Source organism: Cotesia glomerata, linkage group LG5 (assembly GCF_020080835.1).
Source record: "Cotesia glomerata isolate CgM1 linkage group LG5, MPM_Cglom_v2.3, whole genome shotgun sequence".
NCBI lineage: Eukaryota > Metazoa > Arthropoda > Insecta > Hymenoptera > Braconidae > Cotesia > Cotesia glomerata.
The window spans coordinates 23,621,119-23,646,281 of NC_058162.1; the positions used below are offsets into that span (position 1 = coordinate 23,621,119).

Below are 25,163 nucleotides of genomic sequence, written 5' to 3' on the forward strand. Positions count from 1 at the left end.
TTTTAAAGAAGACAAAGTTATTTTGGAGCAAGAAGAAATATTCTTGGCTCAAGAAGTTTTGACTTCATTCAAGAAATTTTCAATCTTTCTTAATATTTTTTGAGCCAAGAAAATTTACACTCCAATCAAGAATTTTTTTTTTTTCAGTGTATGCAAAGTAATAAACGAATAAAAATTTTCTCAAAGTGATGTTTACATCTTGAAGGCGTGTGAAAAGTTATGACAGAGCACTTCCGAACTTTAATCACCATAACATCAAAATGGCGCTTTAATTATGCATCTGAGTTGCAAATACCGTCGAAAGGTGGATGCGTCTATCACGTCTTTCATCGGAGCTCGGAGATTATTACACCGTGCAAAATGTCGTGGCTTAGATGAGCTTTCATATTTTTCAATTCGTCTTTTGAAAGAGCGAAATGATTTCCTGCCTGGAGCAAGAAGTCGAGTCTTTATGGATAATCGTCGGAAACATCAATTCTCGTTAAAGCGTAGGAGATACATACCTACAAGTAAAGACTAGGTACCGCCTCCTCCACTCTGTTCATTTTTAAATATTATATTTTTTTTCACCACAGCAAACTGAACGTCTCATTCGCCTCTTGACCACGATATTTTCCACATGCGCATCAAGAGAACGGTTGCTCTCTTTCTATTCCGCTTATATAATTTAATACATTAATAATTGAATTATAATATCGTCCCTGACACAGTCCCGGCCCTTTCAGATAGACGCCGGCGTCTCTATTTTATTTTATTTATTTTTTATTTGCGATGCCTATAAAACTATCAGCCGGGAGTTTTTATTAGTAACCGGTCACCTTCGTTAGATGGCATCGCGTCGGCGGTTAATCGTCGCGGAAACGCCAAACATAATGGATGGAAATTTCATGAGAACACTCGTCGTAATGTGCAATCTGCAATATCGCTCTATCTTAATGGATCGTTTATTTGTGTCAGTGTTATGATGCTGATGCGATGTAATTATTGTTTATGTTCACTCGTTTGCAGTAATAATCACCTCGAAAATTCTATCCGGAAGAGGCGAGGAAACATTTTTTATCACCTTTTTATTCATACAGGTTTTTAATTGCGTAATATTGTTGCGATAGCTTCACTGATTTTGCTTTGGTTATGTAAATAATTTTATGGCCATTTTACGCTGTTAAAATCTTCAATAAACAATTTTTTTGATTAATATTTTACCTTGGTTAATAAAAAGAAGAATTTAATATAAAAGAATATTTTATAAAGCGAGATTTTAAAGAGAAGAAAATAAAATATTTATATACTTCATAAATGTTCCTACGGAGAGCTTGGTTTCATTTTTTAATTAATAGAACTACTCATAGATGTCACTAGTTGCAGTTTTTAAACAAGTGACGTCATCTTCAAAGTTTTGTAAGTTAAGAAACGCTTGAAACTACCTTTTTTTGGAATTTAAATTTAATATAATAAAAAAATAAATTTTTCTAAACAATTTTAAATTAATTATTTTGCAATTTTGCTACATAATAAATTTTTTTACGAAATTAAGACGGTAATTTAGAAAAATATTCTTCCCGAGAATGTTTACTTCTATTAAATAAAAATTAATTTAGCAGATATTCAACAATTTTTTTAATAAATAAACTAGCAATTTTGCAGTCACTTTGTCACTGCCGTGACTTGTGAACTATAAATAAATAAAATTTTGGTTTATTAAATAATGAATTTTGTTAAATTGCGCTGTAATTTTTTAACTATTGACGTTTTTGAAGATATAAGCTCATCCCGACGTTACACTCATCAAGAGCTTTCATTTGAGTACCCACATGCATTTTCATATATTTTTTATATATACATATATATATATATAGATATATATATATATATATATATATATATATATATATATATATATATATATATATATATATAAACTTATGAAATATATGAAAAATTGATGTGGGTACTTAAATGAAAGGTCTTGATGAGTGTAACATCGGAATAAGCTTATATCTCTAAAAATATCAATAGTTCACGAGATACAAGGTCATTTTTTAATTATGTTAAATTGCACTGTACTTTCTTAACTATTGTCATTTTTAAAGATTCAAGCTTATCCCGATTTTACACTCATCAAGAGCTTTCATTTGAGTACCCACATGCATTTTCATATATTTTTCATATATACATATATATAATATATATAAATATATAAAAAATTGATGTGGGTACTCGAATGATAGGTCTCGATGAGTGTAATGTCGGGGTTAGCTTATATGTTTAAAAATGTCAATAGTTTACGAGATACAGGGTCATTTCTTAATTGACTATTGGTGAGAATAATATGAAACCATGAAAAGGCACAACTCCAGGTCAAGACTTTTCCAACGATACCAAATTTAACCATAAAAACCCATTTTATTATATAAATCCCCTAGCCACAAAATTTTGCTTATTTTTTTAATAATTCAGATTATAGCAAAAAATTTGGCATGCAAAAATTTACAAAAATGAAAATTTCAATTTTTTCAAAATAATTTTTTGGAAAAAATTAAAAAAAGCCATCTATTTTAGTTCATAAAAGCGCTTGTAGATGGCGCCAGTTGTAATTTCGAATAAAAGTGACGTCAGCTTAAAACTTTTTCAAATTTTTTCAGTTTATTTTGAAGAATATATTAATTTTAAAAGAAATTACAAGTAATTAAATGTTAAATATAATTTTACTGCAATTAATAATAAATTTTAGAGAATTTACGCAAAATATAAAAGTTTGTATAAAAAAATTAAATTAAAAGTAATTTATGATTTTTAATTAAAAGAAGATAACTTTAAATAATTCTAAACAAATTCTCAATCGTCCTACGCAAATAAACACAATATTTTCTCACGCCGACTGTAATAATACCATTAATAATTCATAACACAATTATTAAAACTTATAATAACAAAATCTATTATTGTTAATCCTCCTGACATTGGAAGTGTGATAAACTGTTTAATGTCAGACAGAGCAATTATTAGCATATCATCAAGCGTCCAGCGGCACAATAGAGCGTCGCCACCTACACTTTCCTTGTTTAGTTAACATCTAGGCCCGATGTTCCATAAGTTCGTTAGTGAGCGACGCTAACCTAAAAGTTCACGGGTTCTCATGTCAATTACATTATTGCTTTGCTAACAGTAACAGTAATCGAGGCAATTTCGTTCTCCAGGAACGTGTTCCAATTACTAAGCAAACAAAACTTTATACAAGAGGTTATATTTCTTTTAATACTTAATGTACATACTTAAATGTAAGATTATTACTCATTTCTTCTGTTATTCTTGTTCGTGAGAATTGAAATAAATTCGTAAAGTATATAAATAAACTTGTTTGCTTTTATTGTTTCGTTAATTAAATGCAAACGAGGGTGACATATTTTTTAGTCAATCATTTAAACTTAACATTCCATTTCTTCAGCAATTGAAGAAATTTATCGGTTTTAATTTTATAGATCGCAATAAAAATGTTTATTTTTTCTGGTTATTAAATTAATTGCTTATTTTCATAATTCAATGATAAATTGTACAATTAAAAGAGTGTGAATTTTTTTTACTAGTTATTAACAGAAAAAAAGTTACGATGACATTTTTATCATTTGATAATTGCTAATATATAAAATGATGATTAATTACCTTGAACAATGTCGTTGTTCAGTGGTTGCTTAAATACGGTCAAGGCTCGAAAAGTTGCTTAATTATAAAACATAAATCCTCAGGTGAATATTATTATGTTTTTAAATTCAAACGCAAGACTTGAAGACTTATGATGGATGGACTATTTTTCTTGATTGTTGTTGTGGAAAAAATGCCCGCAAGTTGTCGTAAATTACTAACTTTTTCTCATATATATTCATAGTTTATTTTACTCTATCTGTTTAACGACATTATTATTGACTGATTCTAAAGATTATCATTGGATCATATGTTTATTAATAATCCTTCAATTATTATTTATGATCTTATTGTTTTAAACAAAGCTACTGATTTCTTATTAGAATTTTTATTTATGATTGTAATTAAGTATTGATTATAATAATCTGATCGCTTTTAGATAAGTATTGGAATTTTTTTAGTATTTTAATGTTTAGAATATGGAGGATTTAGCATTGAAGAAATTTTTATAAGCCTTCAGAAGACTTCAAGAACAATATTTTTTTTATTGTAACACCTCCCCATTTAAAATATTTAAATGTTGAGAAATGTCAATTTTTTAAGTAATTTTTAGCTAAGGAAAATAAAATTGTTTTTATAATAAATTTCTTGTTGAAAAAAAATTTTCTAAATTTGGAAAAAAATCATTTTAGATAGACGAATTGAAATTTTTTATCAAAAATTTTTTTTTTCCATCATAAAATTAAAAAAAAATTTATTTTGAAAAAAATAAGTAATTTTGTTATAAGAAATTAATTTCATGAAAATTTTAGACTATTTTATTTTTTAAGCTATTTTTTAAGGAATAAAAATTTTTCTCACAGTAACTTTCTTGGTAATTATGCAGAAGTGGGGCTCCACTTATTTTTGAGTGTAAAAAATCAAAAAATTGATCTTTTTGAAAAAAAGTATGAAAATTGAATATTTTGGTGATTTTTTTTCCTTTAAAGTTAAAAAATTTACAATTTTATAAAACACCTAAAGGTGTTTTTCAATGAAATGGTGATGGTGCTATTTTTCGGTTATTTAAAATATTTTTTTTCTTAAAGAGCGATAAAAATAGAATAAATTAGAAAAAAAATTCAGAATGTCATAATTTGAAAATTTTTGAACTTCAAATGGAAAAAAATGATCAGCTTTTCGAATTTTTATTTTATTTTAATTTTATCTAAAATAAGTGAAACTCCATTACTGTATAATTACTCAATTTTTATTTCTTCAACTAAAAAATAATAAGAAATTTCCGACAAATTGATTCCTTGTCACAAAAATGTTGATTTTTTTTTTTAAAGAAATTTTTTCTCTCAGTGTAATATTCCTTATAGAGGTCAAATATATGTGAAATCATTTTTAATCATTAAATTTAATAAAAGGAACAATGTTATAAATTTTTTCTGATCTATAACCCCTAGCTCCATTGCATCTATGATCATAGACATGCGTAATAATTGTTGATAAAGGAATAAAAATAAATAAATATAAAATTAATAAACCTTAGCTGTCTGGATGATAATACTACATACTCTAGGATACTCTGAGAATTCAACATTGTAAGCCTATCATAATCATCTCTTAGAATATGTAACTATCTTTTGTTTCTATTTTTGCTTTATTTTATTTTATTTTATACTCTCCGTTAGCTTCTGGTCAAAAAGTTGTAAACATTGATTAATTAATGAATTGATATAAGAAAATAATTAGTACTTAAGAATTAAAGCATTGGTTTATATAGAGTCATTGAAGTAATTTTTGCAAGTCTGAAGAAAACTTGAAGAAGAAAGTTGTCAATAAAATTTTTTTTGTCGTAACACCTCCCCGCTTGAAAATTTCAAGACTGATATTGGAGATAATTGATATTTTTTATAATTTTTCTGAATAGATAATTAAAAAAATTACATACAATAATTTTTCATAAATAATTGGTTATACGTCACGGAATCCGAGGTCATTACATCCGCGACACTATATCCGCGTCACAATGTCCGCGACAAATTTAGGGAACTGGGTAAATAAGGATAAAGAGAAAGGGGGGACCTTTTTTGCTCAGTAGGAATTTTTTGGTAACTGAAAAAATAATAATTCAGACAGCCCGGACCGGGATTCGAACCCGGATCGTTCGGTTACGCGCCAAAGGCCCTACCAGTTAAGCTATCCGAGACACTGTCCGTAACTACCATTCATTCACCTATTAAGACCTGACTGAGCAAACGCCACCGTCCATCTTACGGTAAATAACAAATAAATTGTAGTTAAATTTATCATATAGACAAGTCAGTGACGTAGTCATGGATACAACGTCGCGGATATAATGTCACCGGATCTCGTGACGTATAACCAAATAATTTCATCAAAAAGCCTAAAAAATCTCCTTCTATGCCTACAATAAAAAAATTACACATGCAGCCGCTATACAATGCTAAAAAAAGCGCGAAATTTAAATTTCTTTTTTATATCTCCTTTTTTGTGGAATATATTTTACTCTATAACTGGAAATATTCCTTGTGTTCTTTACAATAATCTTGTAAATGATCACAGTGAAAGATATTGTAAATTTTCTCGATACTAGTCTTCACAACAGACTTCATGAAATCACGAAAAAGTAACAAAAAACCGTATAAATGGTTCAAAGCAGTAAATTATTCAAGTAACGTGGGCAGAAAAACCAACACAAGGTAGATAGTGAGATCAATTGACGCCAGACTGAAAAAATGTCGATCAGAGCCGAGAAAAAGGTTATTGTTGCGGCTATGCAGCGACTCAATCATCTCAAGTCGGCGGCCTTTACAATACATCATGTCCACGTCCAGAGGGATTTAAAAATAAGTGACGATTAATCTTTTCGTTATATTGTAACTCAACCTCACGTGATCTACAATCGATATTTGTGGAACTGATTATGAGTAAATATAATGATAAATTTACTATACTTCAATGAGTGACATAACTACACTTTTAGACAAGCGTAATGATGAACCAAAAAATAGAAGATATATAAGGTAGGGATTTTCTTCTCATAAAACGAAAAAAACTTATCACCGACAAATGCAAATTTTAGCAGATTAAGTTATTAATTATAAATTTCTCGATAAAAAATTGAAAAATAAAAAGTAACAGTTTAAAGTTTTATGCAACTAAAAATACATTCACACTGAAAAAAAAATTAGGAAAACGGTTGACCCTGAAGGCCATCCCTGCAACTTCCCGCTAATTCCATACTTAGGCGCTTAAAATTGCACCAATGACGTTTTTGAGCTCTTCGAGCTCAAAAATACAATTTATGGGTTATTTTGAGCTCTTCGAGCTCAAAAGTCTGATAGAGATTTGATAAGACACTATTTTTTGAATTTTTAAACCACGATAACTTTTGAATGAATAAACCGATTTTTACGCGGTTAGAAGCATTCGACGCAGTTTTTTAAGCCTCACAAAGAATCTTAAATTTTGAATTGATCGCGCTAGGAATTTTGGAGTTATTTCGAAAAAACACTTTTTTCGGTTTTCTTTCGTTCACGATATCTCTCGAATGAATCAACCGATTTTGACCGGACTGGTGGCGATCGACGTGGTTTTTTGAGGTTAAGAGCTGATTAGTTTTTGGAATTGAACCTTTAAGCCGTTTAAAAGTTATTCCAAAAAAACCACATTTGAAAAAAATTTTTTTTTTCAGTTTTTTGAAGATTTCTCAAAATCTATTGATCTGAATCGGTCCAAATAGTTTTCAAAATCTAAGTTTGGTCAAGCTCTTTCGAATGGCACCAACCGCGATGAAATCGGTCAAGTCGTTCAAAAGTTATAAGCGGTTCACATACTTTCACACACACACACACACACACACACACACATACATACAGACGCCGTGACAACCTCGCGGGGATAGTCAGGGAAGCTTCCTATGACCTTCAAACGTCGAGATCTGATGAAAACTCGATTTTTGCAAAACGGGGTGAAAACAATAACTTCCCGATTTTTGAAAATCTTCGATTTTCTTAGCGGGAAGTTAAAAATTTTTTTTTCACCTAGAATACTAAAATTTTTACTCGAGTTTTCGCGATTTAAAAAAACTAGTTTTTTTCACCTTAAAATACCACGTTTTATTATAATGCTAGTTCTTTGACAGTCAGAAAACTTTATTTTTATAGTTAAAAAACTTTCGTATTCTAATCATGAGAATATCAATTTTTTTATTCATAAGGAAAAATTTCCTAGGTAGAAAAAAACTTTATTTTCAGGGCAAAACTGTAAAATTTGGTATTTCCAATTGTCATTGAATTATTATAAAAGATATGGTTTCAATTAATACATTTTGAAGTGTAATATTAGCAGTTTTTTTTCTACAAAAGACGTGTTTTTACTCTAAAAACTTTAATTTTTCCATGAAGTTTTTTAGAAATTATCAAACAACTAGTAAAATAACCAAAAATCGTCAAAAATGGAAGTGAGTTAGCAATTGTCCACAAGAGAGGCAGCACTAGCAAGTGAAAAACAAATTACTAGCATAAACTATACCTTGAAAAGGAACTACTTAAGGAAGAAAACTTTTAGAACTAAGAAATTTTCCTTGATTCAAACAAATTTTAATTGATTCAATTATTAATCATGAATTTCTTAATAAAAAATTGATAAATAAAAAGTAACCGATAATTTAAAATTTTATGTAACTAAAAATACATTAAATACTGTAAAATTTGGTATTTCCAATTGTCATTGGATTATTACAAGATATAGTCTCAATTATCACAATGTGAAGAATAATAGTAGCAATTTTTTTCTACAACGGACCTGTTTTTACACTAAAACTTTAATTTTTCCATGAAGTTTTTTATAAATTATCAATTAACTAGTAAAATAACTAAAAATCGTCAAAAATCAAAGTTATAGCGACTATTCACAAGAGAGGCAGCACTAGCAAGTGAAAAACAAATAAATAGCATAAACTATACCTTGGAAAGGAACTACTTAAAGAAAATTTTTTGAACTCAGAAATTTTTCTTGGTTAAAACAAATTTTACTCAATTCACTTATTAATTATGAATTTCTTAATAAAAAACTGAAAAATAAAAACTAACTGATTATTTAAAATTTTATGTAACTAAAAATATATGCAATATTGTAAAATTTGGTATTTCTAATTGTTATTGGATTATTACAAGATATAGTCTCAATTATTACATTGTGAATTATTACTTTAAATTAATAAAAAGATTTTTAAGAGAAAAATTTCATCAAAAAATACCAACAAAAAATCAGGTCGAAAAATTTTGAAATGGAACAGCCGTAGGAACTACTTTAGCGCATGCGCATTAATCTTTAACTATCTTCAAGTTACTAAGCAACCAATCTTAACTTGTGATTTTTCAAACTATCACTAAAAAATTTATTTCTTCAAATTCTAACTAACTTTATAAATTATTTTCTCTTAAAAAAACTATTTTTAAGAAAACTAACTAACTTTATAAATTATCTTCTCTTAAAAAAACTATTTTTAAGAGAACTGACCAACTTTATAAATTATTTTCTCTTAAAAAAACTATTTTTAAGAAAACTAACCAACTATAAATTATCTTCTCTTAAAAAAACTATTTTTAATAAAATTTACTGCACAATTAAAATTTTATAAAAAAATAATAAATTCTTAAATTTGAATTGTAACTTTAAAATTATCAAATGTTAAAAATTATTTGATAAATAAAAGTATTGTTTCCGAGGCAGCACTAGCAAGTGAAAAACAAATCAATAATATAAACTGTACCTTGAAAAAAAAAATTTTTGACTGAAGGGTAAATTTTCTTGGCTCAAGAAAATATTAAGTAAGATTGAAAATTTCTTGAATGAAGTCAAAGTTTCTTGAGCCAAGAAAATTTCTTCTTGCTCTAAAATAACTTTTGTCTTCCTTGAAATTTTCTTGGTGCAAGAAGTTTTTTTTTCTGTGTACCTTAAAAAGGAACTACTTAAAGAAGAAAACTTCTTGAACTGAGAAATTTTTCTTGGTTCAAACAAATTTTAATTGATTGAAGATTTTTTCTTCTTAATCCAAGGCAACGAAAATTTTAAAAATTAATTAATTGTTTGAAGAATTTTTCTCTTGCTAAAGTTAATTTTATTTTTAACGTAGTGAGTATAGACAATATAAATATAAATGGATAGAATGTAAGCGTAAATATAAATAAATAAATAGTTAACAGAGACCTCGAAGATATCTTTCATCGGTATTATACAGTCACCAGGGAAGAGGAACAACTGGTCTGTGAAATTTCTTGCCAATGCAAGTAGCCTCTGCCAAAAAGTCATTGCATCAAACACCTGATACTTATCATAATCATTATCACTATTAAATTTATTATTATTACTGTAAATATTTTCATAAGTCGAAAGTTACAACTCAATTACTAATACTGAAAATGAATAATTTTTTGCGAGTGTAGTTTCTGTATGTAAATATGTATTAATAAAATGAAGCAGAAAAGCATAAAAATACAACCTCCTTAAAATAGCAGAGGCGTTGCGACGCTTAACCGCCGTCGTCTATTTTAACGCTGCTCAGTGGTACTGAGTACAGAGAGTATTATTATTATTATTATTATTATATGTATAAAGAGTATGTAAGATATAAGAGCGAGAGCTTCTTTAGATGGCGTACGACATGAATCACGAGTCTTTGTTTGGAGTAGCTGGCATATTTAAATCCTGGCAAGTCTATGTCAGGGACCAGTATGTCAGTGTATTGCTCTTTACTTATGCTTGCAATTATTATTTGTCGTTTATCTTTTTGCATAAGAAGTGCGGTTAAGATGTGAGATATGATTAATTTTATTTTACTCGATATTTTAGCTTTGAGAATTGTTGAAATCATTTTTTTATTTCAGAAGACTATAATTTTTTTTTTAATTTATGAAATTAGAAATTTTAACCATTAAAAAAGTATAAATATCCCTGTTTAAAAATATTCATTGCAAAAAAATAAAAAAATTTAATCTATGCAAATTATATATCTATAGATATATACTAAGAAATTAAAATTATTGAAAAAAATTCAAATCTTATGATAGTCAATTTTTTTTCCAATGAATATTTTTAAGCAGGGATTTAATACTAAAGACTTATCCGAAGTGGGTAGTTGATAAATTATTTTTTAACTGTTAACGAATTACTAGCAACCTTGCAGTCACTATGTGACTGCCGTAACTTGTGAATTATAAATAAATAAGATTTTGCATTATTAAATAATGACTTTTGCTAAATTGCCCTCTACTTTCTTAAAAATTGACGATTTTAAAGATATAAGCTCATCCCGATGTTACACTCATCAAGAGCTTTCATTTGAGTACCCACATGCATTTTCATATATTTTTCATATATATATATTTTTCATATATATATATATATATATATATATATATATATATATATATATATATATATATATATATATATATATATATATATATATATATATATATGCTATATATATAAAATTGATGTGGGTATTCAAATGAAAGGTCTCGATGAGTGTAACATCGAGATGAGCTTATATTTTTAAAAATGTCAATAGTTCACAAGATACGAGGTCTTTTCTTAATTATATTAAATTGCACTGTACTTTCTTAATTTTTGACGTTTTCAAAGATATAAGCTCATCCCGATGTTACACTCATCAAGAGCTTTCATTTGAGTACTCACATGCATTTTTGATATATTTTTCACATATACATATATTTAAATATTATAATATATATAAATATATGAAAAATTGATGTGGGTACTCAAATGAAAGGTCTCGATGAGTGTAACATCAGGATGATTATATCTTTAAAAATGTCAATATTTCACGAGATACAAGGTCATTTCTTAATTATGTATCTAAAGATAGAGCATTTTCGAATTTAGCCTAAACACTTATCATAATAAATTGACTATCGGTGAGAATGATATAAAACCTTGAAAAGGCACAAATTCAAATCAAGACCTTTGCAATGACACTAAATTTCACTAAAAAACCGATTTTATCATATGACAATCGTGGACACAAAATTTTTCGTATTCTCTCAATAATATATATTTTTTACTGTTAATAAACATTTATTTGGACGTTTAAATAAAAATTTAATGTCAAAATTTAACTTTGACACTTTTTGGAACCCCAAAATGTAAATAAATAAAAATTGTCCAATAAATCAAAAAGATTAATAGTTTTTTTTTTATACCAAATAATAACACAAATACTGAAGAATGATAATGATTGATTGTAACAAAATATTTTGTTTGATAATATAAATTATTTATATTGCAACCACAACAAATTTAGTCCTAAAGATAATAACTGTTAATAAATATTTGATTACTATTGATGATTATTTATTATCTATTTTTATAAGTAATAAAATTTTTCTGTAGAAGTGATGCAAATAAAACTGCATTATGCATTATTATAAAATTCTTCTATTCAATATGATAATTGTCATATTTAAACTTAATTTTTTTAACCGTATAATTATACGGAAGAATTATTATTATTATATGAATTATAAAAAATAAAAAATTAAATTAATCGAATTAATAGAGGAAGTAAAAAGTACTCGTTAGAATTTCTAATTTGCTTAGCGCCTTTCCTCACTTGAAACTTATGACTTTATAACTAATTACAATAAAAAAAAAAAAAAGATTCGAAATTAAAAAAAAAAAAAACAGTATAAATAACGATATATATGTACTTGAGACGATAGTTGGCGCCTGTATAAGAAACCGATTGCACGCAATGCGTGATGCCTGATATAACTATTTATTTGAATATACATTTTTATCTATATTTTTAATTTAATTCCGTCGTCGATCGTTATCACCGATCGTGCTTAAAATTCCGCGAATTCGAAAGCGAGATTTATTTATTACCATTACAACCTAATTATAATACAGTAATTATTAGATAATAAATATTAATGAATAATTATAATAATAATAATAATAATAATAATAATAATAATAATAATAAAATTAGTTAATGACAGGTCAGTGTTGATTTACTGTCACATGGATAAGTAAGCAACTATTAAACTTAATAATTTAAATTAAAGATGGATTTAAATGAGAGGCGATAATTCATCGATCTCGATAGTCATGAAGGCCGAGATCGGCAGTTAGTTCGAGACCGGTTAGCGATTGGGATTGGAATTGTAGAAGGAGAAAGATCGCATCCGGTCGCCCACGCGACGTCCTCACGGTAAAACCTCTCGCTTACTTATTTTTCCTCATCTCTCCTTTAATCTCTCAATCTCAATCTCACATTAACATTACATTACATTACATTTAATTACACACGTACTGCCACTTTTACAGGAGCTCCAATCATTTTTTTACCCGATTTCATTCATTCATTCTATTCACGACCCACATTTTCGTTTAAATTTATCTTTTCACTAAATTTATCGTCTGATAGATCACAAATAGTATTTTTTTTAGATAAATATGTAGCTAAATTTCTCCAAATATGAGGCTTTGGTAGTCGTAGAACAATATGGCAGCTTAATTTCTTATTTTTCCAAAATCATTTATCATTTAAAAGTTAGATTCAATTTTTTTATTTTTTTATAAAAAAAAATTTTTGCACTTTAAATTAATAAAAAGATTTTTAAGAAAAAAGTTTCATCAAAAAATACAAAAGAAAAACAAGTCGAAAAATTTTGAAATGGAACAGCCGTAGGAACACTAGGAACTACTTTTGCACATGCGCATTAATCATTAACTATCTAAAAGTTACTAAACAACTATTCCTGACTTTTAATTTTCCAAATTACCACTAAAAAATTTATTTCTTCAATTTTTAATTAACTATATAAATTATCTTCTCTTAAAAGAACTATTTTTAAGAAAATTCACTCACTTTTAAATAAGCGCAGTGCGATGGACAAAACATAACCAAAAAATATAAGATATATAAGATAGAAATTTTCTTCTCATAAAACGAAAAAATTTATCACCGCTAAATAAAATTTTAAGCGCTTCAGTTATTAGTTATGAATTTTTTAATAAAAAACTGAAAAATAAAAAGTAACTGACTGTTTAAAATTTTATGCAACTAAAAATACATTCAATACTATAAAACTTGGTATTTTCAATTGTCATTGGATTATTATAAGATATAGTCTCAATTATTACATTGTCAAGTGTAATACTAGCAGTTTTTTCTACGAAGGACCTGTTTTTACTCTAAAAACTTTAATTTTTCCATGAAGTTTTTTTAGAAATTATCAATTAACTAGTAAAATAACCAAAAATTGTCAAAAGTAGAATTGAGTTAACCATTATCCACCAGAGAGGCAGATTTAATTGTTTTAATTTTTTATAAAAAAAATTTTGCGCTTTAGATTCATAAAAAGATTTTTTAGAAAAAAATTTCATCAATAAGTACCAAAAAAAAAAGTTTTAAAAATTTTGAAATGGAACAGCCGTAAGAACACTAGGAACTACTTTTGCGCATGCGCATTAATCTTTAACTATCTTCAAGTTACTAATCAACCAATCCTGATTTCTAATTTTTCAAATTGCCACTAAAAAATTTATTTCTTTAATTTTTAACTAACTTTATAAATTATCTTCTCTTAAAAAAACTATTTTAAAGAAAATTCACTCACTTTTAAACAAGCGCAGTGTGATGGATAAAACATAACCAAGAAATAGAAGATATTTAAGATAGAAATTTTCTTCTTTTAAAAAGAAAAAATTTATCACCGATAAATGAAAATTTTAACACCTTTATTGCGAAATTCATAATTAAAAACTGAATTATTAATTATGAAGTTCTCAATAAAAAATTGAAAAATAAAAAGTAACTGATAGTTTAAAATTTTATGCAATTAAAATTGTGCAAAGTGCACAATTAAAATTCTATAAAAAAATTAGTAAATTCTTAAATTTGAATTATAACTTCAAAATGAAAAAAAAATTATTAAATGTTTTAATAATTATTTTATAAGAGTATTGTTTCCGGAATATTAATTTACACTTTCATCAACTAGTTAACCAACAAACATTAATTCCTTGTAAACTTAACCTCAACCAGTAGGTCACAAGTCAAACCTCCAGTTTACCCAAACATTTTTTCTCAACAATAATATATAATACACAAGTGTGTATTATATATACATCGTCGACGTGGTTCTCCGGTTTCCAAACAGAACAAAAGTAAAGCGTGTCAGATAGTGCGAATTTAAAAAGAAAATATTAAAGACTAATGCAAGTACACGCTAAGATAACTTTAAACACGTCGTATTGATAAAACCTATGTAAGAAAAAAAATACCAAACAAAAAGAAGAAATGTTCTTTAAAAAAAAAATGTGAAGAAATGTTATTTAAAAAAATGTAAAGAAACAAAAAATGGGTAATAGCTAATTGAAAGCGTGTCGTTGATAAAAATGCGACTAGATTATTGAGGTTTGAGAATAAGAGTGAATAAAGTAAGATGAATATGTAAGAATATAATAAAAATAAAAAACAAGATTAATAAGAATAAGAAGATGAGGAACAAGAATAGCCCACGGGGCTCAATGACCTCGTCACGTGAGCCAAAGTCCATGTTCCTTTCTCTTCAGTTTTGTTACCAAAACATTTTATTATCAATTTTAACGCTGATTAACTGGAAGACTGAGTATCAACATTAATTGCTTTGGTTTGTCAATTGCACACAGAAAGAATAATTTCTTGACTGGAGAACAAAATTCTTGGTTCAAGAAAATTTGCCGGGTACCTGAAGGAATACCGAAGTTGTGTTGGCCGAAGTAAAAATTTTTCTTGAAATTCTATTCTTGGTGGAAGTCATTTTTTCTTAATTCAAATTATCATAAATACTTGATACAATAAATTTTTATATTTGATCAAGATTTTTAGATACTTTAGGGAAGCAGCGCCACCTACTTCAGCTGAGAAAAAAATTTTCTCACCTTGAGAAAATTTTTCTCGAGAATATTTGGTACCCATTTTATATTATTTTAGCGTGCAATTATACATATTGAATGAAAAAAAATGATGAAAGATTATTTGATCTTCCCATTTGACATATTAATCAATTAAAATATTAATGAAAATTTACTTCTATCTTTATATTTAATTTTTTGAAGCAAGAGAGAAATTTTCTCAAGACAAGAAAATTTACTTCTATCAAGAACTAAATTTTTTGGAGCAAGAGGCTGAATTTTTTCAAAACAACAAGATTTTTTTGGCTTAAATAAATTTTCTTGGATCAAGATATGTACACAGAAAAAAAAATTTCTTGACTGGAGAACAAAATTCTTGGCTCAAGAAAATTTGTCGGGTGGCTGAAAGAAGACCGAAGTTGTGTTGGCCGAAGTAAAAATTTTTCTTGAAATTCTATTCTTGGTAGAAGTAATTTTTTCTTAATTCAAATTATCATAAATACTTGATACAATAAATTTTTATATTTGATCAAGATTTTTAGATACTTTAGGGAAGCAGCGCCACCTACTTCAGCTTAGAATAGTATATTACACACCTAGGGAAGTAAAGTAAGAAATGTCTCAGATCACATGTAATTGTTGGCCGAGGCGAAGCCGAGGTCAACAAACATGTGATCTGAGGCTTTCTTATTTACTTCCCGAGGAGTGTATACTATTTTTTTGTCCGACGAAGGCGGAAAGCGGCAACTTAGTTTAGCGCAGCGGGACGAAAGTTGCCACTTTCCGCCCGGAGGGCAAAAAAAAAATTTTCTCACCTTGAGAAAATTTTTCTCGAGAATATTTGATACCCATTTTATATTATTTTAGCGTGCAATTATACATATTGAATGAAAAAAAATGATGGAAGATTATTTGATCTTCCCATTTGACATGTTAATCAATTAAAATATTAATGAAAATTTACTTCTATCTTTATATTTAATTTTTTGGAGCAAGAGAGAAATTTTCTCAAGACAAGAAAATTTACTTCTATCAAGAACTAAATTTTTTGGAGCAAGAGGCTGAATTTTCTCTAAGCAACAAGATTTTCTTGTCTTAAATAAATTTTCTTGGATCAAGATACGTATTTCTTAAAGTAAGAGAATCAATTTTGTTGGAATAAGTGAAATTTTTTATCAAAAAACATTTCTTTTTTTACTCAAGAAAATAATTAGGAAGAAAAATATTTTCTTGGCTCAAGTGAACCTTTTTTTCTGTGCAGCTACTTTATAATTATAACTAATTTAGGTTATTTTAAAGCAAAGAAGAAAACTTACGAATCGGCCATATTCGGTGGGTGAAACTTCGGGCGCAGTTATACTCCGGCGGAAGGGTTTGCTACCCCTTGCCATTGTTGTCTTCATTGTTTCACGTCACTGCACGGTTATGTTACTTCTGACATACTGTAAGCACACATTGCAAGCGATAGTTAATTTATTTTCTTATTTATTTTAGATTAATGATCAAGATTTAAGATAAAGATTGTAATTATATTTATAATTGTTGTTTATTTATTTATTTATTTATTTATTTATTTATTTATTTATGGGTCTATTTGCCGCTGAAGTGATAGATGCAAAAGATAGAGGCAAATGAGCGACAAACGTTAGCACTAAACCGTGATGGCGGCTAACCCGGCACTAAAAGGAGCGGGAGAAGTAAGAGATGTCGAGCCGCCAAGTCAACTCTCGATCGGTTGTGTATTTCGATACCAGATATACATATTATATTCTACCAGGCATTTGAAAGCTGCTAGACTACACTCTAATAACATCAGAGTTTGTTAGAGTGTACTCGGAGTTTATTTATTGTTTTATTTTGCTTTGTTTTCTTCAGCTGTCTATTTTTGAGCAACCTGGATATCGAACATTAGCTCTACTCTGAAGATATGTATATTGATTTAAATATTTTTTAGGTTTGTAAATTTTGGTTTGACCTAAATTTAATATTTTTAGATTTTTATTCATCTGTGACATTTAGATGGTTAGAAGAGTATTGATGAAGTCATTTTTTTATAAAGTATTTTATTCGGAGCTTTTTGAGAATTGGTATTTTTAGATTAAGCTTTGAAGAAATTTGTTCAATTTTATTAGCAGATTTTTAAGATTTTTAATTTTAATGTTTCTAATTTTAATAATTTAATTATTTCTACACAGTAAAAATTGAAATTGTAAAAACTATCAGTAGAAAATTAAAAAATTTTTAATTTATAATAAAAAAAGAATTTTTGTAAATAATTTAGCAAGTAAATTTTTTTTTAATAAAAAAATTTTAATAAATCTAAGAAATAATAATTGCATTTTAAAAAAAGTAAAATGAAGAGAAAAAAATAATTATAAAATGAAATTAATACCACTATTCTTTTTATATTAATTAAAACTGGCAACCTTGCAGTCACTATGTGACTGCCGTGACTTGTGAACTATAAATAAATAAAATTTTGCTTTTTTAAATGATGACTTTTGTTAAATTGCACTATACTTTCTTAAATATTGACGTCATTAAAGATATAAGCTCATCTCGATGTTACACTCATCAAGAGCTTTCATTTGAGTACCCACTTGGATTTTTAATATATTTTTTATATATACATATATATAATATATATAAATATATGAAAAATTGATGTGGGTACTCAAATGAAAGGTCTCGATGAGTGTAATGTCGAGATGAGCTTATATCTTTAAAAATGTCAATAATTCACAAAATACAAGGTCGTTTCTTAATTATATAAAATTGCACTGTATTTTCTTAACTATTGACACTTTTAAAGATATAAACTCATCCCGATTTTACACTCATCAAGAGCTTTCATTTGAGTACTCACATGCATTTTAATATATTTTTCATATATACATATATATAGCATATATAAAATATATGAAATATATGAAAAATTGATGTGGGTACTCAAATGAAAGGTCTTGATGAGTGTAACATCAGGATGAGCTTATATCTTTGAAAATGTCAATAATTCACGAGATACAAGGTCATTTCTTAATTATGTACCTAGAGATAGAGTATTTTTAAATGAAATCTTGAAAAGGCACAAATTTAAGTCAAAACCTTTGTAATGTCACTAAATTTCACTAAAAAAACCGATTTTATCATATAGCTATCCTGGATACAAAATTTTTCTTATTCTCTTAATAATATAGATAACCTAAAGAAGAAATTTGAATCTTCAAAAAATCCAGAAACTATCAACAAAAAAAAATCTAACATCAAATTTTATTATGTCATAAAGAAAAATACCAAAAAGGCGTTTAAAAATTTTTTAATTTTTTCCAATTAAATTAGAACTAAAAAAATATTTTTAAAAAATTGCAATTTTCTAAAAGTGGAATTTTTTTAGTTTTTAAATAAGTTTTCATTAAAAATTGTCAGATTTCTATTAATTTAATTTCCATAAATTCTTATCGATTAAACCAAAAGGAATTTACTAAAAAAAAAAATAAAATAAAATATCTAATAAAATAAATAAACTCCTAGTTAATTATTTTCTAAGAAAACAAAATAACGAACCCTGATAATAATTTCTCAAACTCATTTAACCGGACAGTAAAATTGATAGTAATAGTAATAGTAAAGTTTACCTCTCCAGTTGACTAGCTCTCGAGCCAACTATCTCTTCACACACTAGATAATCTCACCTATTACGCACGTACGTGTAGTTTGTAGTCCTTAGCTCAGCACAGGTAATACCCATGCTATTGTAGGTACATAACATATAATAAAATATATATAAGTATATAATATCAGTATCAGTATACAATATTACACTAAGTACGCCCACGTTCTACTCACAACGTCATAGCTGGCTCAAAAATCCAATCCACGGGTTATAACGTAATAAAATAAGTAAGATATATTATTTAAATATTCTTGGAAGACATTCAGCATTTTATTCCTGAATAAGAAAATTAAGATGTTTATGAGCTGGGTTAATGTTAATGCAAACAAATAAATTCATAAATATATTTAACATAAATGTAAAATAAAAATACTTACCTACCTGAGTTGGTGATTAGCATACAAAAAGGTTACAATCTTTATAATTTTAATTATCATTTCAATATTTTAAATTAATCTTCTATTAATGAATAATTATCCAGAAGTAATCTGCAATTAAAAAAATATTTTATGGATTTTTAATAGTGTATTATCTTGTAATCAATTAAATTATCAACCTTGGCACAATCAACGTACTCGTTACTCGTCAATCAGGAATTTATATGTATTTATAAATTTTATAAATTGTACTAATATATAATTATTATTTTTTAAGATCCTGCCGTTGATTGACAAAGACTCCCAGTCAGCATCCAAGTCAGAAAGATTTCAGTATGAAGTCTTTTAAAAAACTTCTTATAGAAGTCCTAATGTGACGTCTTAAGGAGCTCTTTTTTACGAGGTCAGAACTAAGAGCTCTTAATGAACTCATAAGTTTGGAGTCAATTTTCTGACATCTAACTGAGTCCCTTTTTTGGACTTCTTTTTGAGTTGCGTATAATGAGCTTATAGACATTATAAACAAAAACACAAATTTCTTTTTAATATAAAGCTGTCAAAATCTTATTCATTTTTCATTTATTACTTTCCTGATTGAGAAATTAAATTGAAAATGATTAAAAATAATTCGAATTAAATGATTTAAAACAATTTGAATAGATTAATATATAGATATACACTTGGCATAGGTTAACTCATTTCTCTTAATCCAGGTTAATTAAATTTTTCAAAAATTTTAAATTATATTATGAAGTAATAGGCAATAATGTTAAAATCTGGTTCGTAATCAAACTAATTTAGATAAAATTAATAATAAAATTTGATTCTAATCTGAAAAAATTATGTGAACTTTCTACATTTAAGGAGTACTTAGTAGACTTTTGAATATTTTTTAGTATATAAATATTCGTAAAAGTTACTTTTTCTCTATCGATACACAGTATCAAATAGAATAAATAATATAGACAATGATCGCAACATTTCATCACTATATAAACTTAGCTTATAAGAATAATGAGATGTGTAACGACATATCGTTTGAACAGCGTAGGGGGCTAGGTATCGATCTAGCACGCGCGCGACTCGGGTTCGAATCTTAGTTACGGCAATTGCGATTTTCACTGTCTCTCTTTAAACCGACAATATTAGGTCAAACTAAAATAACGAACATTCGAAATCAGCATCGGTGCTTCATGAAACTCTGAATTATTTTTCATAATTTACTTTTATTATTATTATTATTAATATTATTTTTGTTGTGTTCTTATTATTGTTATCATTATAATAGCGTATAGAGATAAAAAATCATTCATCTGTGCGAGTTCAGAAAAAAGAGCTCTTTAAGAGCTCGTTTTGATGAGTTCTTAAAGTCTACAATAAGCGGCGCATTCGACCTCTTCAGAAGGTCTTAAAGACGTCTTTTAGACGTAGACTCTGACGTCCAAATCAGAAATCTGAGCTCATTCGGAATAACTTAATACGTCATTTTGCTATCTGGGCTGGAGCGAAGTCGGATTATTAGTTTAATTATTGATAAAAAATATGGCACTGAAATTAGAAATCATTTGACGATTTTTTTTTTATGAAAAAATTATATCAAAAAAGTTTAAAAAAAATTTTTAAATTCAAAAATTTAACATAAAAGTTTTTAAAAATTACAAGTTCAAATTAAAAAAAATATTTTTTTAGTTATAATTTAATTTATGAAAAAAATGATACTCAAATGAGTAGAAATTTGATTAATTTTTGAATTTTTATAAAAAATAAAAAAATATTTTTTAAAAATTAGCACTTGTAATTTTTAAAATTTTCTAGATGCTGAATTTTTTTTATTAAAATTTTTGTGATACTGCAATTGAGAGATATCTGATAATTTGAAAAAATTTTTTTAACAAATAAATTATAGAAAAGAAAATTTATTATAAAAAAATTCCATTTTTAAAAGCTCTAAAAAATTATAAATGCAATTTTTTTAATTATAATTTTTTAGACCTAGCTTATTTTTCAATAAGAATCAAAAAAATTAGCTGATATTCAACAATTTTTTATTTTATTCAACAATTAAATTACAAGTAAAAAAAATACGTGCAATATTTTTTTAGTTCTAATTTAATTAATAAAAAAAAAAAAGTAAAAAATTGTTGCACTTAGGCTAATTTTACTATCATAGAAAATTATAAAAATTTTCAGAGGTCGGCTAATTTAATTTTCATATCAAAAAATTGGCGTGTCAGCTAATTTCAAAGTAGAGATTACAAATTTTTCACAACAATTTAATTGTTTTAAAAATCAAAAAAAAATTCACGCCTGTTAATTTCAGTATCATGGAATAAAAAAATTAAAAAATTGTACACGGAAAAAAGTAAACTGTAATCTGAACAAAAACAGTTTCACTGTAAAAAAATCGCGCCAAGTCCACGTTCATAAAACTATTAAGAAAAAAAAATGTGTTTTTTTCTTTACAAAAAGATATAAAATTAAAAAATTAAAAAATCCAAGTAACCGATATGATTGTTTATGATTTTCGGAAATTAAAAAAAAATTTTGTTGTAAATTTAAAAATTAAAAAAAAATTTTTGGAACGTACTTGGTGTGCGTCATTGTGTATTTCAATTGTTTTAAAGTCTAGTAAATAGATTTTACGGATTTCATTAAAAGTATTAAAATATTTTGCAACCGCGCACACTAAATACGTTACAAAATTTTTTTTTTAATTTTTAAATTTACAACAAAATTTTTTTTAATTTCCGAAAATCATAAACAATCATATCGGTTACTTGGATTTTTTAATTTAATATCTTTTTGTAAAGAAAAAAACAAAATTTTTTTTCTTAATAGTTTGATGAACGTGGACTTGGCGCGATTTTTTTACAGTGAAACTGTTTTTGTTCAGATTTTAGTATTTTTTGTAATTATAATCCGAAAAAAAACAGTTTCACTGCAAAAAAATCGCGCCAAGTCCAGGTTCATAAGACTATTGAGAAAAAAAAATTTCTTTTTTCTTTACAAAAAGATATAAAATAAAAAAATGAAAAAATCCAAGTAACCGATATGATTGGATTTGATTTTCGGAAATTAAAAAAATTTTATTGTAAATTTGAAAATTAAAAAAAAAATTTTGGAACGTATTTAGTGTGCGTGGTTTCAAAATATTTTACTTTTAAAGTCCTAGTAAAATCTATTTACTAGGACTTTAAAAAAATTTGAAATACACAATGACGCACACCAAGTACGTTCCAAAATTACCATGCATTCTCGAATTATTTAGTCTGTGGCATGTCACTTTTTACATAGAAAAAAAGTCAGGATCGAAATTTTTGAGCTTGCTATAGTTTGTGCTGATAAAATTTAATAATTTCAAGTCGATTAATTGTTATAATTGAATATAATTAATTAATATCAGTAAAATAAAGTATGAATTACTGTTATAATATACAATTTAGGAAAAAAAAGTATCGTAGAATTAAATAAAATTTTGCAACCTCAAAATACCGTTCTGATTACAGTAAACATAGTAGGTAGTCTGGCGCTCCGTTGACAACGGATTTGAACGGACTTGGCGCCAGATTCTACCGAATCTGTGGATAAATAACAGTCGATTTATAATAAGTAATGATCAACTGCTAAAACTTACCATTTCAAACAGTAAAATCGTGATTTTACTATTCACTTTATAATATTTACCATTTAAACGTTACAATTTACTCTTTAAATGGAAGAAAATACTATTTCAAACAGTAATATTCGCTACGTAAATATCTAAAATCTTAAAGTATAATAATTAAGAATTTTAACTTTGATATTTATCATTTCGTACCTAAAAAATGATGTTATGATATCTAAAAAGTATAAAATAAAGTTAGTAAATTTCTAATACAAGCAACGTCAATATTCACAAAGTAAAATGGTAAATTTCAAACGCAACGCTAAAAATCAAACTGTAATTATTGACTTGCTTGGACTGGTAAAATGTATATTTTAAAAGTATAATTTTTACTGTTTCAAATGTTAAATTTTCTCAGAGTGAGACCCCCTTCTCTTTCATCTGAGTTTCCCTTCTCCTCATAATATGGACTATATACTGAAATGGCAATTTTTACTGTTTGAAACTGTAATTTTTTAAGATGAAAGAGTCATTATTTACTATAGTGACAGCTACTAATCACTTATTTTGGATATTAAATTATAAAAATTGTGGCTTTTATACTTTCTCCACTAAGTTCTGTAATATTTATATTTTTGCCACCCCGATGTCCGCTTTACTGTTTGAAACTATTAAAATTAACCGGAATCCGAGTGAATATTACAGTTTACTTTTTTCCATATTGAAGCTCTAAAAAATTATAAGTGCAATTTTTTAGACCTAGCTTATTTTTCAATAAAAATCAGAAAAATGAGCCGATGTTCAACAATTTTTGAATTTATTTATCCATTAAATTACAAGTAAAAATACGTGCAATATTTTTCTAGTTTTAATTTAATTAATAAAAAAAAAGTCAAAAATTGTTGAATATAGGGTAGGCTCCTTGTTTAAAAATACTGATTGAAAATAATTAAAAAATATGAAATTTGAATTTTTTTCAATAATTTCAATTCTTTTGTTTGTATATATAGATATACAGTTTGCATGGAGTGACCGCTTCTCAATTTCCGAGAAAAAATATTTATATATATTTATATATAAATTGGTTATATATGAAAAATGGCCAAATATAATCATATCTAATCATATATAACAATATTTAATTATATATTTATTACATCTAATTAATTATTGGGTTAATTTTATGGATAGAGAATTTAATATAGTCCTACGCAATTCTCTGTAACCAATTAAAATGCAAAAAAAAATATCTAGCTATAATTTTACGGCTATAACACCAGCGGTCACCCATCCAACTATTAACCCTGCTCAATGCTGCTTAACTTTAGTGATCTCCGTGCGTTTGAAGTTTCTGTCTGCTGTGCTGCTGTCTTAGATGACAATGATTCTATGATCTACATAATGTATCATATGGGTTTATCATAAATATAATATAAAAATTGATTTTATAATATATTTGGATAGTCATAATTCATAATTTATTTATTTGACCGAATCTCATTTTACTATTAGGTAGCAGCAGAGCAGACCAAAACATCTTATAGGAAATGTAACAAATTTTGTATTTCAGAATTATTTAAACGTAATTATAAACATCATTTTATACTTTTTGTGATTACCAAAAAAAAATTTTTTTTCAAAGAAAAAATTTTTATATACGTTAATTATATATAAGCATATATAATTATATATGATTATATATGACCTCGTATACAATTCCATATATAATCATGTATGATTATATATAACTATATATAATTATATATGGAACTATATATAATCTTGCTTGGCTGTATATTGCTCCATATATAGTCATATATAATTATATATGATTATATATGACCTCATATACAATTCCATATATAATCATGTATAATTATATATAACTATATATAATTATATATGGAACTATATATAATCTTGCTTG

The 25,163-nt window shown here is 26.5% G+C and overlaps 1 protein-coding gene across 3 annotated transcripts in view; it reads right to left on the reverse strand.

The window, feature by feature from the left end:
• The window catches only part of LOC123265619 (NAD(+) hydrolase sarm1), a 66,712-nt gene extending 47,185 nt beyond the window's left edge, over positions 1 to 19,527 (reverse strand). Inside the window, exons 1-3 of one of the 3 annotated variants that reach the window (XM_044729417.1) lie at positions 19,429 to 19,527; positions 19,218 to 19,331; positions 16,899 to 17,024 (exon numbers count right to left, since the gene is read on the reverse strand). In XM_044729417.1, coding sequence (XP_044585352.1) covers positions 16,899 to 16,985 — 87 coding nt within the window. In that variant the 5' untranslated portion in view covers positions 16,986 to 17,024; positions 19,218 to 19,331; positions 19,429 to 19,527. The remainder of the gene's footprint in view (positions 1 to 16,898; positions 17,025 to 19,217; positions 19,332 to 19,428) is intronic. The other 2 variants (XM_044729416.1, XM_044729420.1) reach the window with 2 other exon arrangements.
• Positions 19,528 to 25,163: the final 5,636 nt, after the last annotated feature.